The sequence below is a fragment of the Myotis brandtii genome, unplaced genomic scaffold (assembly GCF_000412655.1).
Source record: "Myotis brandtii unplaced genomic scaffold, ASM41265v1 scaffold112, whole genome shotgun sequence".
In the NCBI taxonomy this organism is placed as follows: domain Eukaryota; kingdom Metazoa; phylum Chordata; class Mammalia; order Chiroptera; family Vespertilionidae; genus Myotis; species Myotis brandtii.
The window spans coordinates 414,392-432,592 of NW_005353838.1; the positions used below are offsets into that span (position 1 = coordinate 414,392).

The 18,201-nt window shown below is 36.7% G+C and overlaps 1 protein-coding gene across 1 annotated transcript in view; it reads right to left on the reverse strand.

The window, feature by feature from the left end:
* Window positions 1-2,776: 2,776 nt before the first annotated feature.
* Window positions 2,777-18,201, reverse strand: part of GALNT3 (polypeptide N-acetylgalactosaminyltransferase 3) — a 34,424-nt gene continuing 18,999 nt past the window's right edge. The window contains exons 4-10 of the mRNA XM_005857527.2: window positions 17,665-17,899; window positions 17,049-17,166; window positions 15,113-15,313; window positions 12,603-12,734; window positions 12,292-12,393; window positions 5,747-5,899; window positions 2,777-3,894 (exon numbers count right to left, since the gene is read on the reverse strand). Of these exons, the coding sequence (XP_005857589.1) occupies window positions 3,772-3,894; window positions 5,747-5,899; window positions 12,292-12,393; window positions 12,603-12,734; window positions 15,113-15,313; window positions 17,049-17,166; window positions 17,665-17,899 (1,064 nt within the window). The 3' untranslated portion in view covers window positions 2,777-3,771. The remainder of the gene's footprint in view (window positions 3,895-5,746; window positions 5,900-12,291; window positions 12,394-12,602; window positions 12,735-15,112; window positions 15,314-17,048; window positions 17,167-17,664; window positions 17,900-18,201) is intronic.

The window sequence follows — 18,201 nt, forward strand, 5'->3', positions numbered from 1 at the left end:
TGAAGATAGGAGAACAATAGTGTCTATATATGTGTAGAGGAGAAAACCTCTCCTTCAATGCAATTGGGCTGATAGATGAATGATGATTTGAAAAGGGAATTTAAAATTGAAAGCCATAAAAATTGATACATATCAAATATTTTAACTTAAAATACACACACTATGTATATTAATTCCTTCACAAATATTCCATTGTAAGGTGAGCCCTTTTATTTGAGTGTGCATTGGTTTATGAGAATTGTGCAACATCTTTCCTGCACAAATAATATTAGAATGCATCATCTGATGCATTCTGATTTCTTTAAAGCCTATTGTGAAGCAATTTGAGCACAGAATCTTCCTAGATTTTTGTTTTTCTTATCTTTTATAATTCTGATCCACATATAACTTAGCCAAATTTTTAAAAATATTAAGTTTTCACAAAGCATTCAATCCTGTTTTCTTTTGCTATATTTTTATGATTTACATAGTATTTAATTAAATTGTCAACAGCAAGGCCAGTTATCTGGTAACAGAGCCTCCCAATCTAGAGTTCCTGGGACTTGGTCCTCTGGAAGAAAGGCAACATGTCAGATCTTCTGCAGAATTTGCCATGGTAGCTTCAAATTAAGCAAGAGTTCCACAATTTCACACTTGAGTACATTTAAATATCTCAAGTGGATGTCAACCAGGCTGCATAAATAACTTCTATGAGCATTGCTTCAAAATTCAGACTTTTAAAAGTTATTTCCTGACCAGAAAGGATAAATCCCTAGTGAAATGAGTTAAATGTCACTTGAGCAACAGCCTGGGGCTCCCAAATCAGGTAAGAAAAACTCTCCCTTTGAATGCATTTATCACAGCCATAAAACAATCAACCTAATTAATCTAAGCAGATTTTGGTTGGCTCTTGACATGGCAGCATGTGACTAATACACTGAGAGTACTCAGATTTGTTTGTTTTTAATGTGTTTTACTTAAGTTCATTTATAAAATATCTTTGAGAATTTGTTCTATTTAATTTTATTTCATATTAGAGGTCCGCTACACAAAATAGTGCACTGGGGGGGGCGGGGGGGTCCTTCAGCCTGGCCTGCACCCTCTTCGCAGTCTGGGAGCCCTCGGGGGGTGTCCAACTGCCGGCTTAGGCCCGCTCCCCAGGCAGTTGGACATCCTTAGCACTGCTGTGGAGGTGGGAGAGGCTCCTGCCACCGCCTCTGCGCTCTTCAGCCGTGAGCCCAGCTTCTGGCTGAGTGGCACTCCCCCTGTGGGATCTGGCCAAAACCAGCTCTCCGACATCCCCCAAGGGGTCCCAGATTGCGAGAGGGTGCAGGCCAGGCCGAGGGACCCCACCAATGCACGATTGGGGCCGGAGAGAGACATGGGAGATTGACCAGCCAGGGAGGGACCACGGGAGGGCTCCAGGGTATTTCCAGCCTGTCTCACTCAGTCCCAATCGGCTGGACCAGCAGCAAGCTAACCTACCGGTCAGAGCGTCTGCCCTCTGGTGGTCAGTGAACATCATAGCGACTGGTCAACCGGTCAACTCTCTGCCCCCTGGTGGTCAGTGCATGTCATAGTGAGCGGTTGAGTGGCCTTAGTATATAATTAGCATGTTTTAATTGGTTGAACAGCTGACCAGATGACCAGACACTTAGCATATTAGCCTTTTATTATATAGGACTAGGAGATATAAAAAAATTTTAGGGGCAATATTTGCTCCTGAATGTTCATTTAGAGTAGCAATTTCAACCTTTTTGATCTTATGGCATAAATAAATTGCTAAAATTCTGCAGCACACCAAAAAATATATTTTTTGCCAATCTTACAAAAAAAATAGGTATAATTTTGATCCATTCACAATAAACTACTATTGTGTTGGTTATTGTCATCTTTTCATTTGACAATCTAAAGGAAAAGATCTCAGTGCCCCTGATTAAATAGTCAAGTATTGCATGTTTTAAAATTCTTGCAGCACACTAGTTGCAAATCGCTGCTCTAGAGTAACAAACTAAGAAACAGAAGTTGTACATGTAATTGGGTATTAGTGTATATTTCACAATACATATTAGTATGTTATAGTAATAAAGAAATATCTTTATTTATTAAAAATATCAAATATGAATAATGACCTGTCATCTCATCATAAAATAAAACATCATAAAGTCACTCATGATACTATTTAAAAATTATGTCTTTCTTTCTGCTCCATAAGACCTAAGCTCAAAGGCAATGTAAGTCTTACTCTGCCTACCATAACTTGTCATAAAGTTAGAGACACAATAAATGGCACTTTAATTGAAATAAAAGTTGGAATTATGACAAATTAAAGAATTCAGGTTTTTAAAAATGCAATTTCAAAGTTACAAATAATGAGAAGATGGGACCAATATTTAATTTTTTTCTTTTGTACAAGTGAGGCTCTGCCGGGTTTAAAATATGAACCCAATCCTACTTCACCTCTGAAATAAGAATACCAGAGACTTATATATAAAATGGCCAAAAAGAAAAAAGTGCTAAATCTCCTAAATAAGCATCACATTAAAAAAAAGTTACTCTATCAGATGCTCAAGGAAAGTTACCAGGAATTAGTACAAAATTTTTTAAACATCTAACATGGGATCTTCTCCATTACACATTTTTTATGCCATGATTATTAAACGTTTGAGTTTTCCTTAAGAAATATCTGATGGCTCTATAATCAGTTCTTAGAAATTCAGAATACAAAATTCATGCTTCCCCTACTTATTATCAATGATATATTTTATCCAAAAGAGAAAAATACATAAATCCAATGTTACAATAGTAAGGTTTTGTTTTATTGTGTTTTCCACATAGAGAGAAAGAAGTTTTTTTTTGAATGAAAAATATTCATCACAAGACAATCTATTAACTGAACAGTAACAAATTGAATTAAGTCAATAACAAATAAAATTTCACTTTAAATGAGTCAAGTATTCTGCATTTAAAATTCAATTTCACAAACATTAAAGATTAGTGAATTTTGGTAAGAAAAAAAAGACAAGAAGGAAAAAGACACCTTTTCAACAGATAGTAAGTTATAAAAGTTTTTTTTTAATTGCTTTGGGAAAACACAGTATTGTTACTTAAGAAAAGTCTTTTAAGAAAGACTTAAGTGCTTCAAACCAAGTGGGCTTCAGAATAAAAAATATTTTAAAATTTTCCAAGAAATTAAAGTTTTAAAAATAGTTTACTGCTTATTCATTTAATTCCATGTTTAAGGAAACATTTGACAGATCAGTAAACAAAAGGAAAAAAAACACATTTACCTGCATTTTCATGTAATAAATTCTAGATCTATAAAAATTTCCTGGTTTGTGTATAAAGGCCAATGTTTGACCTTCATTGATCCATTTGTATGAAGTTAAAAAAATACAGTATCAAATCTTTCTCCCTTCCTCCCCAAAACTAGAAGAAATATTTTAAGTTGTGAGTGTGTGAATGTAGTTGTGCATATCCTTGAGTGTACAAATCACACAAACATCACTTTACTTGGAAAATTATTTTCATCATACTGTAAACATATCTCCCCCTACATACGGACATGTCAAAAGAGTCTTTGGTATTATTAATTATTGTGCTTTGAAATGGAAACAAGGGATTTCCGTAGCAATGCTACAGAGACATTGTAAGATATAAATAAGAAAAATGCACTTGGAATAAGTTACAATTAGCTGCTTTTGCATAATTTTCAAAAACTACAGTGTATGCCTAGTCACAGTTTTATGAGAAAAAATATCTCCTTTTCAACTCCTTAATTTTAAGGAACACTTAATCATTTTGGCTAAAAATCCATTTTTGGAGTGGATCTGATGGATTGCAAGACACTAAGCTCGGATGCTCTCCATTTGCTGAAAGGCACATCTTTAAGAATGGATTATATAGAAGTAGATCCTAGAATGAAAGGAAACACAACAGACATTAAGTTTTAAGACTCAAAGTTAACTCATAAATACAAAAACTACTTTATGGTCTTGTAAGGACAGAAAAAGAAAAAAAAAAAGGCCTTTCTTTTTCTTTGCTATAGCCTTCCACAATTTATGAGAAGCACCTAAGATTGTTAGCTCTTCTGATTCAAACAGCCCCTGTGTTCAAACTACAAGACAAATACAAGATACTCTCAAGGCTACATTTTTGCATACCCCTCCTCCCTGCTATTTTCAGAACTAAGGGATAATTCGCACCAAGGTTTCTCTAGTTAATAGAAAACTCCCTTCCCCCCTTCAAATAGGCTTCTTTTGAGCTCTTCATAACTTTTGCTCTAAGCATGTTTTACAAGCTTGCGAAAAATATTGGTAAGACACATCCCTAAGGCATCTGCTGGTATTGTCTCCTGAAAAACAAACTCCACTTCAGCCTCAAATCCCCCTCCCTTCCTTGTCACCTAGCAACAGCAGCCATTACCCTTTAAAACAGCGGTTCTCAACCTGTGGGTCGCGACCCCTTTGGGGGGCGAACGACCCTTTCACAGGGGTCGCCTAAGACCATCGGAAAACACATAGATAATTACATATTGTTTTTGTGATTAATCACTATGCTTTAATTATGTTCAATTTGTAACAATGAAAATACATCCTGCATATCAGATATTTACATTACGATTCCTAACAGTAGCAAAATTACAGTTATGAAGTAGCAATGAAAATAATTTTATGGTTGGGGGTCACCACAACATGAAGAACTGTATTAAAGGGTCGCGACATTAGGAAGGTTGAGAACCACTGCTTTAAAAGGTGAAGCCCGGTTTTTGCTTCTTGCCCCTGTATTGATTAGCAATGCATGGGCAGGGTCCTCTCCCTTAGAGGAAAGTGAAATAAACTTCCCCTCTACATCCCTTCTTTTAGTTGTGAATTCCTTCTCAGCCCAAGTCACAGGCCCAAACCCTAACAGGTCTCATCAAATCTAAAGGAAAACCTGCACACCAAATATACACCATTCTTAACTTGTTATTTTCTAAGATCAACTATGTCTGATAAAATCTTGTTGGTTTCTGGAGTAAACACCACCAATTATGCCACTACAGAAGGTATTATATAAATGAAGAGAGGTATACAGAGCAAGGTCTCAATCAAGTTTTCAAACAAGAAACATTCCAGCTATATATACCCATAAGTGACAAACTCTTTTAAAAAATGTAAGTCATAAAAGTCAGTGTTTTTGCATTTCACAAAACAGTTTTCAGATAAGAGTTACTGGATTCCAGCTAATCCCTAAAATATGTTTTTTAAAAACAGAAAAGAACTTTTGTGTATTCTCTTAGTTCTAAATTCACAAAAAGGTACTCAAACAGGGAAGAAAAGAATTGAGCACTTCAGGTAAAAAAAAAATAATAATAATGATTTTTCTTTTCTCTCTGCCAAGGAAAAAAGTATGTCTATTACAAGACGCATTATAAGAAACTTTAAAAAGATAAATATGGGCAACAATTATTAATAATTCACAGAAGTGTTGATCTTCATAAACCATGCTTTAACTAAGCAGCTTTCCAATTATTTTGTTCCTAAGAGTATTTAACTCATATATTCTCTTTTATCACATTGGTAAACAAACAATAACAAAGTTAAGAAAAGCTCAGGGTCAGAGCTCCAGTGGCGCAATAGGTTAGCGTGCGGTACTTATAAGAAAAGCTCAGTAGTTCCGATGGATAACATTAATACAAAATGTTTCACGTATGTTTCCAGATAAGCAATTAGAGCTATTCAAAACAGTAATTACATAAAGGGGTGAATTAACTGCACTGAGGTACCTTTTGGATCTCCCATATCTGTTCTCCAGTGGCAACTGTTTTGTGACCTTTGTAGGTACACGTCTTCAGCTGAACAGGACCTGGAGCAGCGTGGAGACATAACTCCTTCTGGATGTTATGCCGAATTTCATGTTGAGCAGAGTATTCAAAGTACTGTGAAAGACAGACTGCTGTTACTGACAAAAGCATCTATATGCTCAGGTGCAAAATAACAGTCCAACCAAAAAAATCATCAACTTGCCCAATAATGAAGTCATGTCTACTTCAACAAGATAATACAGTAGGAATTGGGATCAGGAACATAAGCTGAGTTTTTATGATAGAAGATACTATAACCTTTCTCCAGCCTATTACCAACAGGAAGTTACCTAATGAAGACGTTATTATCTCCTCTCCATTTCAGAAACTGGAAGTTATCTGGTAGGATGGAGGCTAGGTCAGGCACTCCATAGGAAAGGGCCTGGCAAGCTCTAGAAGCACCTTAACTGCAAATGTTCCTTCTCTCTTATTCATCTCAATTCTTGGCATTTTTATTTAAACTAGGAACGTTTAAAAGGGGGTAATCTCCTTGCCTCCGTGTCCTTGCCTGTAAGTTGGGTAAATTAATAGCTCCTACCCATTAGAATTATAAAGAGAAATGGGTTAATTTATGCAAACAATGATAATAACTGGCTCATGTTGGGCATTCAATACATTTTAGCTATTGTTACTATATTGATGCTCCTTCCTCCCCATATGTCCAATTAATTACTAGTAGTCCCTTCGTCCTACTGCATTGTTCTCTCAGATATTACCATCCCACCCATCCTTCCTTCCATATCCTAACTGCTCTTGTTCAGGCACTCAAAATCTCTACTGCAACACCTCCAGTTATCTGCAGTTTCTGCTCCTATACTTCAGTTCACTCTGCTACCTCAGTAAGTGGAAACTCACTCTGCTTCAGTTCACTGTTTGTCTTCTATAACATTTATTTGATCCCCTACCTCCCCTGCTAAAGTGAGTCACTGCTGTTGCTAAGATAAAGTCCACATTCCTTAATTGGAACATGAAACTTCCATTTTCAATCTTTTATTATCTATTGTCCCAGTTATATACTACTAGAGGCCCAGTGCACTAATTCGTGCAAGGGTGGGGTCCCTTGGCCTGGCCAGTGATCGGGGCTGATCAGGGGAGCTGACTGGTGGGGGAGAGGGACGACGGGAGGTTGACTGGCTGGCCCCCCTGATTGGGGCCGATGGGGGCACAGGCTGGCTGGGGGAAGGGGCCATGAGAGGTTGGCCAGTGGGACTCTCATGGGACTGGGAGAGGCTGGCCAGCCGGCAGGGAGGAGGGACCACAGGAGGCTGGACGGTCGCAGGAGGTTGGCTGTTGGAGTGCACTGACCACCAGGGGACAGCTCCTGCATTGAGTGTTTGCCCCTAGTGGTCAGTGCACATCATAGCAACCGGTCAACTGGTTGTTCGGTCACTTAGGCTTTTATATATATAGATGCTCCTTTCAAACAATTCTACAAATGCAGAACATGTGTATCTATAACTCTAAGACTTTGCTCTATTGTGCTCTACCTGGAATATCCTTCTGGATCATTCTATGCCTATCTAACACCTTTTTATTTTTCAAAAGGCCAATTCAAATATTCCTTTCCTTGTTTAGTTTTCCATGAATTTGTTGTACTGCACAAAATTACATCCTTTTCAGGGTTCCCATAGTCCATCGAAGATAACTTTTATTGCACTCTATTGGAATTGTGTGCGTAGCTAGCTGGCTTCACCACAGAGCAAAGTCTGGTAGTGTAACTAGTAAAAGCATTCATTACAAATCAAACATTTCATAATGTTGACATACCAAAGATAAAATAACTGAATATAACTGATTTTCAGTAATTAAATAATTAGTCTTAGCACTAATATTTACTGAGCCTTTATTATGTCCTATGGAGAGACTGTTCTATACCCTTTATGGGTATGACAATAGGCACTGTACAAACACTAGCTGAATTAATCTTGAGTTCCCTTGGTCTTAGTATCATGCCTAATTAACCTCCTTCTACAAATATTATGTCAGTCATTTTTATAACTGACAGAAGGAGACATTGAAAGAAAATGGGTTTAGATCATGAAAACAGTACTCTAGCTATATGTCTTTAAGAAAAGTAAATTTTAGGATTGCAAAGAAAGGCTGTCCAGTATTTTACTCCACACTTTTTTTTTAGGAATGAATTTCCCCTTTTACCTTTTTTAACATATTTTTATTGATTTCAGAGAGGAAGGGAGAGGGAGAGAGAGATAGATAGAAACATTAATGATGAGAGAGAATCATTGATCAGTTGCCTCTTGCATACCCCCTATTGGGGATTGAGCCCACAACCTGGGCATGTGCCCCTGACCAGAATTGAACCCAGGACCTTCCAGTCCACAGGCCAACGCTCTATCCACTGAGCAACCAGCTGGGGCTCCACTCTTTTTTAAAAGCATTAAAAGGGGCATTATAAGGAATGGAAAATAGTTGAAGATACTTAGACAACAAAAAAAGCTGAGAACATTGGCTAAACTTGTAACTTAGAACCAGTATGAATAACTTGGAAGAGAAAGTGGAAGAAGCGAAACACTGTGTTAAAAAGCCATAATGAATATTACAAAGCCACTGTTCTCAAAACTGCCTGGTACTGACACAAGAACAGACATATAGACCAATGGAATAGAATAGAGAGCCCAGAAATTGACCCGAACCAATATGCTCAATTAATATTTGACAAAGGAGGCAAGAACATACAATGGAGTCAAGACAGTCTCTTCAATAAATGGTGTTGGGAAAATTGGACAGATACATGCAAGAAAATGAAACTAGACCACCAACTTACACCATACACAAAAATAAACTCAAAATGGATAAAGGACTTAAATATACGACGGGAAACCATAAAAATACTAGAAGAATCCAAAGGCAACAAAATCTCAGACATATGCCGAAGCAATTTCTTCACCGATACAGATCCTAGGGCATTGGAAACTAAAGAGAAAATAAACAAATGGGACTACATCAAAATAAAAAGTTTCTGCACAGCAAAAGAAACCATCAACAAAACAACAAGAAAGCCCACTACATGGGAGAACATATTTGCCAACATTATATCTGATAAGGGCCTAATCTCCAACATTTATAGGGAACTCATACAACTTAACAAAAGGAAGATAAACAATCCAATCAAAAAATGGGCAAAGGACCTAAATAGACACCTTTTAAAAGAGGACATTCAGAAAGCCAAGAGACATATGAAAACATGCTCAAAGTCGCTAATCATCCGAGAGATGCAAATCAAAACAACAATGAGGTACCATCTCACACCTGTCAGAATGGCTATCATCAACAAATCAACAAACGACAAGTGCTGGAGAGGATGTGGAGAAAAAGGAACACTTGTGCACTGCTGGTGGGAATGCAGACTGGTGCAGCCACTATGGAAGACAGTATGGAGTTTCCTCAAAAAACTGGAAATGGAACTCCCATTTGACCCTGTGATCCCACTTCTAGGAATATATCCCAAGAAACCAAAAACACCAATCAGAAAGGATATATGCACCCCTATGTTCATAGCAGCACAATTCACCATAGCTAAGATTTGGAAACAGCCTAAGTGCCCATCAGTAGATGAATGGATTAGAAAACTGTGGTACATCTACACGATGGAATACTATGCTGCTGTAAAAAAGAAGGAACTCTTACCATTTGCAACAGCATGGATGGAACTGGAGAGCATTATGCTAAGTGAAATAAGCCAGTCAATGAAGGAAAAATACCACATGATCTCACTCATTCATGGATAATAGAGACCATTATAAACTTTTGAACAATAATAGATACAGAGGCAGAGCTGCCTCAAACTGATTGTCAAACTGCAGCGGGAAGGCTGGGGAGGGTTGAGGGGCAGGAGGGAAGGGGGTAAGAGATCAACCACAAGACACTGGGGGGTATGGGAGGCTAGGGGAAGGTCAAGGGGGAAAAAAAAAAGGAGACATATATAATACTCTTTGTAATACTTTAAGCAATAAAATAATTTTTAAAAAGCCATAATGACTTAGACTGCCTTGCACAGCTTATTTGTCAATTTAATTGCATTATCAAAATATTTTTACTTGGCATATACAAATACTGATACAATGAATTTTTAGATTATAAAAATATAATTATCTGGTCAAAACAGTAGGAAAGAGCATGAGGAAATGATTAAGTTAGATGATATCTCAAAAACATGTAGCACTAGAAACTAAAATTCACAAAGTAGTTTAAATTCAATACTTGATTGAAAATAAATTTAAAGGAAATAAACCAAAATAAAATTGATGGCTAAGTTAGGGTAACAGAAGCCAGAATTATCTTCTTAAATATAAACCAAAAGATATTATCCTCTTGCTCAAAACCCTCAAATGGCTTCTGTCATGCTCAGAATTAAATCCAAGGCCCTTAAGAAGGTCTGTAAAACCTGTATGACCAGGACCCCCCATTGATGTCACTGCCCTCAATTCCCACACTTCTCTTCCCAGATCACTCTGCTCCTGCACTGGCCTCCCGTGTGCTCCATGTACCTGCCACTGGGCCTCTGGCCTTTCATTCCCTGTGCAGAAGTTCTCCCCCTGGGAAATGGTTCCTCTCCTAACTCCCTCAGGCCTCGACTCTAAGGTCACCTTCTCAAACAGGTCTTCCTGAACCTTGAAAATTACACACACACACACACACACACACACACACACACACACACACTTCCCCCCATCCTGCTTTATTTTTCTTCATACCCAAAATCACATATTTCTTTTTTTCCTTCCTTTCTAGAACACTAGCTCCACCAGACCAGATCAGGGATTTTGACTTCACAACTATAGCAGTACATGTTACATTATAAGCTCTAAACAAATATTTGTTGGAAGAATATGTGAATTATTTCTCCAGAGACAAAACTATAAAAACATCTTTATGGCAATGATAAGAGAAAAACTGATGAAACAATGTTATAAAATATATCTTCAACTTTTATAATAAAAACAAATATAATGCTATGCCCGGAGGTGTGGCTCAGTGGATGAGCATTGACCTATGAATCAGGAGGTCACTGTTCAATTCCCGGTCAGGGCACATGTCTGGGTTGTGGGCTCGATCCCCAGTGTGGGGCATGCAGGAGACAGCCAATTGCTGATTCTCTCTTATCATTGATGTTTCCATCTCTCTCTCCCTCTATCTTCCTCTCTAAAATCAATAAAAATATATTTTTTTAAAAAGAAATATTTACCATTCTCTGTTAAGCATGATTTTTCTGACTAGAGAAAGCATAGTCTAACCCAGGGGTGGGCAAACTTTTTGACTCGAGGGCCACAATGGGTTCTTAAACTGGACCGGAGGGCCGGAACAAAAGCATGGATGGAGTGTTTGTGTGAACTAATATAAATTCAAAGTAAACATTATTACATAAAAGGGTACGGTCTTTTTTTTTTTAGTTTTATTCATTTCAAACAGGCCGGATCCGGCCCACGGGCGTAGTTTGCCCACGGCTGGTAACCTGGGTGAGAGTTATATGCCCTGGGATATGGGAGTTAACATCAGAATGCAGTCCATCCTCATTTCCCAAGAAACTGTCTACCATTATGTAAAGATTTACAACCTCTTGTCTGAAACAATCTAATCCCAGAGGCCCTTGCCCTTTGCAACCCCCAGCCCTTATTGCCTATAACCTGGTCCTGGAGGCAGCCGCCTGCCCTCTGCAACCCCACTCAGCCCACATTGCCTGTAACCTGTAACCATTATACCTTGCCTACTTTCTGAAATACAGATTTCCTGAAGGAGTTAGAATCTAAATTGCTTGAGCCCAGCAGTGTATCTGACATGCAGGAGTCACTCCATGAATTTGCTGAATTAACAAATGAAAGAAAGAGTCTAATCATTCCAGGAGTTTATTTGTAAAGGCAAGGAAAGAAAGGTAAAAACTCAAATAATATTTTAATATGTTCTCTACCAATAGTAGGCCAAACAGTGACATTTGACATTTGAGTCTAAATTGGTAAAAACAGTCAAATAAGTAGTAACAAGCAGAAATGTCATCAATCAAAGAGAATCAAGAACATACCTTATTTTTAGAACATTTATTATGGCCATGAAAATTACTTATAACACTGGGATTAACATGATTTATAATTCACTATTGAATCCAGTTAAATATAACCTTTATGAATAATTTTGCAAAATCACCATGCCAATAGTCACACAGTATAAAAATTCCATATAAAAGATCCCATTTTTTATTTTAAAAGGCATTATTCCATTATTTTCTCATTTGCCTTTCTACTGAATAGGTAAGCAACTTCAAATTGTTTTCAGAGCCAGAGTGAAAATCAAAATAAAGCGCTCTACAACTTCAATGTAAATTTCCAAACTTAATCTAGAAACATTTCACACACCAGTTACGCGAATATAAAACTGATGTAGGACTTCGAAAAATATGCGACAACTTGTGTTTGTAAGGACTAGTAAGAAGGGAGGGTTTTTAATGCAGGGCTCACCTGGTTTCCCCCAAGTCCATGACACGTATATAGAATTAATGGCTTGCTGCCTTGATTATTTTCTCCAACATCCAAACATAAAGGCTGACTGACGCTTTTAATCTAAAGGAAAATTTTCAAGTTATAAAAAAAAATTTAAATCCATGTAGTTTATATATTTCTTCAATTGATTTCAACAAGTAGGGTAAATAAGAATAGTGTAAAAATTTCAAAAGCAAACAACCTGAAAGTATTTCAGCAATTTCCCCTGAACCACATAAATGTTGGTGGCAAGGAGTATACCAAGTAAAAAGGAACAGGAAAATACTCACATATCCAGATATAACAGGATTAAGGTCTGGCACATAGACTTCTGGATAAATATTGTTCAGGTACCATGTAAAATTTTTACATTGAAGGCGGTGCTTTATTTCGAATCTTTTTGAAAGATCACCAAATGATTTCTGGAGAAAGATAACAAGTGAAGAGAAGGCTTCATCAAAACAGCACTGGTAAAGTACTTCAAATGCTACTATTAGTATTTATCTTTAGGTCTTAAAAAAATTTCTGGGCTAAATGCAAGATAAAATTTCATTGCATTCATAATTCATTCATGCAACAAGTATTCCCACTTGCTCATTTCTGGCTTCAAAGGGAATCAGGTACTACCATGGTGCTGGTCAAGTGTTATTTTACTCTTCCTATGTACCACAAATCTCCCCCATGGGACAAAGATCTCTAGCAAAATGCTATGGGCAAAGAAATGGTAGTGGGAGCATTCAAAATTGATCCCTAAAATGATCTGTAAAGTGAGGTGTGAGAAAACAGGTATAGAGAAAGTGCCAAACATAATGCAATTTATACCTTTTCTCTAGTCAAGATCACACACAAAAATTTTTTTTCTAGCTTTATGGGTGTAGCTTATTCCTAACAATAGCCCTCATAATATTCTAGCAATAACAGTATATTGGTAGAAAAAGGCAATGGCATTTTAAGGAACTAAACAAACAACTTTTTAAAAAAGCACTATTAAACTGAAAAGGAATTTGGTCTGTAGGAAAATTTTTAAAGAAAATTATATTATCTTTGGTACCTAAATATATGAAAAGGTAAATTCTCAAGCTAGTCAGTTCAACTACAGAAAATATTTTCCTTACCAGCTTCAAAGTCTTGAACCCAGGTGTTTTAGCAAAAAGTGTAAAACTCTACAAAGGACTTTTGGCTAGCTTATGCATTTTACAAGCAGATCTATTTGCCCTGTGTTAAAAAAAAAGGGGGGAGGGGGTTGTTGGCTCACACTCCTCTTTATGGGTGAGCATAAGCTGTATTTAGCGCCTACTTGCCTGCTTAGCCAAGTACCCTTGTGCAGTGTACAATCTGCCCAATTTGTCTTAGTGGCCTTGGGTAAAAAGATAGCAATCTAACCCAGCAGGGCTCTGACTTTGCATCCTTCTGACATGTTACATGGAGACAATGGAGGCCAAAGAAAAAGTGAATATAAGTAACCATATCTTTATGACAGTCAACATGTTGATGCCCTCTAAACCCAGTATACAACCCCTTCCCCACAAATCAGTACTGTTTCTTATAAAGAATTAGGTGCCCCTTAGCCGATGTGGCTCAGTGGTTGAGCATCGACCCATGCACCAGAAGGTCGCCAGTTTGAATCTGGGTCAGGCACATGCCCAGGTTGCTGATTCAATCCCTGGGAGGCAGCAATCAATGATTCTCTCTCCTCATTGATGTTTCTATCCCCTTCTCCCTCTCCCTTCTTCTCTCTAAATCAATTAAAACATAACTAAAAAAAAAAAAAAAGAGTTGGGTGCCATTCACTGAAGCATGTTCTTAAATTGTCCAGTTCATTTACCACATCCTATATGAAACCTATTGGAACTCAGTTTTCATGTATTGGACACCATGATTCTGCAGCGCTTTTATCTATGGCAGGTCAATAACAGTACCGTTTGTTAGCACTTATTTATTTCACAACTACTCTGGGAGATAGGCAAGTATTTCCTCTCTTAAAACACAGAAGGACAGAGAAGAGAATTGGTTGAGCACACATCCCACATCCAGCCAAGCTCTTAACCAACTTATGAAGTGCCATCCCTAATTACAGTTTCAAAGGGGCTTTGCCAAGGTGGTCCCTCCAATGTGTAGTGGAACCAGAACTTGGGGGGGAAAAAAAGGCTTTGATACTCCTGGCTTATTCTCTGGCCACATTCTGACAATGTCTCTATCTCCAGTTCAAAAAGCCACTTAGCACATTGATTTAGGTGTTAATCACATCACCTAAGACCAGTTAAAAACAATTCCACTTAATCTTTTCTTCGAGAAAAGTTTTTAACCAAGGCAGTTACAAAACTAAATGGCTTCCAATATTAAAAAGGATATGATCGCCCAGATGGTGTGGCTCAGTGGTTGAGTGTCAGTCTATGAACCAGGAGGTCACAGTTCAATTCCAGTCAGGGCAACCTGCCCAGGTTGCGGGCTTGATCTCTAGTAGAGGATCATGCAGGAGGCTGCTGATCAATGATTCTTTCTCATCACTGATGTCAGTATCTCTCTCCTTCTCCCTTCCTCTCTGAAATCAATATTTTTTTTTCCAAAAGGATATAATCAAGGAGAATGCCTAAATTTTTAAAAAGCAGTTTACTCAATTTTTCTTAAAAACAAAAAATGAACTGGCATCATAAGTTATATATTTTAAGAGTTAAAAAAGCCAGCTTCAAAAACAGCCTTTTTAAAATACTCCGTATTTGAATTGATTCAAATAAGTAAAAGAACATGGGAACTGGGGAGTGGATTTTTATTGTAATTTAATTACTTAGCTCTAACTTACTTGTTTAACAATTTTTGCTGCATCTGTGTTTCTCCTATAAAATATTTCCTTGTATTCATCCATCCAGACTTCTGCAAGGCGAACTTGGTTGCGAGCAATCACCTGAGTGCCTTTTGGAAAGGTATGAGGGCTTTTGCTGCGAAAAACATGTCCAACAACAGAGCAAGGCATAATCTCCAACTGCCCACCACATTGCCATACCTGATAATTAATGATATTTGTTTAAATTTACAGTATTTTAGGAAAATCAAAGTGTTGCTTTTAAGTTTACCTATAAGATATTATTAAAAGCAAAATATAGAAGAATTTTAGCACAACTTCACAAATAGTCTCTGCTCCGTCAGTTCAGCTTAAGTTCTTAAATATAAAGAGCAATTTTATTAAATGGTATACTAAAGTCAACCAAAGCATATTTTCAGAAATTTAACATAATAATTATTTCAGATCTCTTATAAAAATGAAACCCAGAATTTATTTTTTGCAAACAATTATGCAAGCTCTAATATACACAGAAGATCAAAGCCTTTCTGCATTTGACTTCTGTCTTCTTATACAACTTATATGGTTACTCTCTTCTAGTGACCTTGGAGTAAATGAACCCACACTCCATTATCCCTTACATATCCAATTTTTAGTGAAGACAACAATTCTGAACAGTCATTATTACCAAAGTAAAATCTATTAAACTTATAAAGTAATTGGTCATTTATAAAAAAAAAACAACAACTCATATGTATGTAGAGATAGAAAAAAAAATCCTTGCATTAACTCTAAATAAAATGATAAATCATTAAATCAATACCTATCCACTTAAATATCTTGACAATTAGTTCTTTCATAAATAATCACTAAGCAAAAAATCTAAAATAATGTTTAATCATATGAGCTAGTATTAGGGCAAGCGATCAAATTCTTTTTTTTCTCTCTTTTAAACAAATGAGAAAACTCAGTGATATGTTCAATTCAACAAACTGTGCTTGAGATCTAACATGTGTGAAGGGTTGGGAATACTGAAATGAATAAAACAAGACCCCTGCCCTTAAGCAGTTCATACTTGGCTAAGATCATCACTGCCATTATGGGATAGATGGAGTCAGAGCCAAAACTTAAATCTTCTAACTCCTAGTTCAGTTATTTTTCCACTACATTCCAACGTAGGGGATAAAAATGAATGACAAAGTCATTGCAGAAAATGAATTCATGAAATCAAATAAGTACATATGGAGACCATCCAAAGCCTTTGTTTTGTTTCTCATATTAACTTTTCATATGTTTAGGGATGGGGGATCTCATTTAATCCAAAAAGTTAAATTCAATGTCCTTTAAAATTATACATAAATGTTTCTCCATTCTGACTCCCTTGAGAATCAACTTATTTCCTGAAGCACTAGATTTAATTATATTTATCTTGGCTGGAATTCAGTAGCTACAAGTGCATTAATTGGTGTTATTGCCTGGACACAGGCATTTAACTGATTCCTCCTGTTACATTGGCAGCAATGAATAAGTATATTAAGTTACATTTTTTAAAATCATTTTGCACAGTTTATTTTATTTTATTTATTTTTTTATTGATTTCAGAGAGGAAGGGAGAGGGAGAGATAGATAGAAACATCAATGATGAGAGAGAATCATTGATTGGCTGCCTCCTGCACATCCCACACTGGGGATCAAGCCCGAAACCCAGGCATGTGCCCTTGGCCAGAATCAAACCTGGGACCCTTCAATCCGCAGGCCAACCGACCTTCTATCCATTGAGCCAAACCGGCTAGGGCTTAAGTTACATTTTTAAAGGAAATATCCTATTCTAAAATTTCTAGCAATTAAATTTTAGAAAGCACAAAAAGTAAAGACTATATACATCCATGGTAATCAGCCAATTAGAACAAACTATAGATTTCACTCTTTTATAGGTATGCTATGTTTATAAACTTACTCTGAAAGACATTTCTATATTTTCACCTCCCCAGATTTCCATTTCTTCATCATAAGTTCCAATATATTCAAAGTATTCTTTTGATATGGAAAAAAGGCCTCCTGCAAAAGTGGGTGTTCTGAAAAATAATCCATTGTCAAACTGTATTATAAAAGTCAAATAAGAAAAAAGAACATCTTTAAAGAACAACTGAATCAAATCCACAAACATATTAAAGAGAGATTCTAATTCCAAAGCTCTTAGATAGATTAACAAAAACTGAAAATGCTTTCCTCAAAGTCAAGTTGGGGAGAGGGTATTTTAAGTATCCTTTCTCAATGGAGTAAAATTATTAAGTATCTTCTAACCAAGCTTAAAGATTCTTAAGTAATAATTACAAAGAAGGCATACGAGCTCACCTAATGCTAATTCTTACTCACTAACATCATGGGTAAGTACATAAATAAATGAATTCTCTATTCCCTACATATACAATGGGTGTGCTCTTTATTTTGTTAGGGTGAATTATCTTGGAGGCAATTATGATAAAAAGCAAAGCCTGCATACATATTCAAATAATTGAAATAGACATGTATCCATTTATGTAGATATATGACTTTGTATACCCTCAACTTACTTAATTGGGTAGGTTTCATCTTTCCTTCTTTGCCTCTCATGATCAGGAAGTGCTTCCCAGCCAAATGAAAGGCTCCAGTCAAAATTTCCACGGTTATGGTTACTTCCATAAGGAGAAGGTTTGTTGAATTCAAATGTGTTCATATCTATGGATGCAATATCTGGACTCACAACCGCAGTGTAGTTCTCAGCTATTCTGGCCAACAAAGGTTCTAACCAACCATAAAAGCACTCACCTGAAAGGAACACAATTATAATTAATTCAATGAAATCTGGTTTGTTTGTTTTTTCCCTTTTGTTTTTGGGAAGTGGGTTTACAGAGAAATGAGAACAAAGTCATTTGTATTTTGAACATTTTTATAGGGGGTGGTTTCTTAAAGTTTTCTTGTGAAGAGATCAAGGTAGCATTTAAAAAGTAAACAAGATTCAGCATCATTGGGAAAATTTTCCTACAGATGATGTTCGGTTTTATAACTTAGAAAGGGAGCAAAATGATACCAGTGTATTTAAGTTTCAGATGAGGTATTTCTCTTTCTAA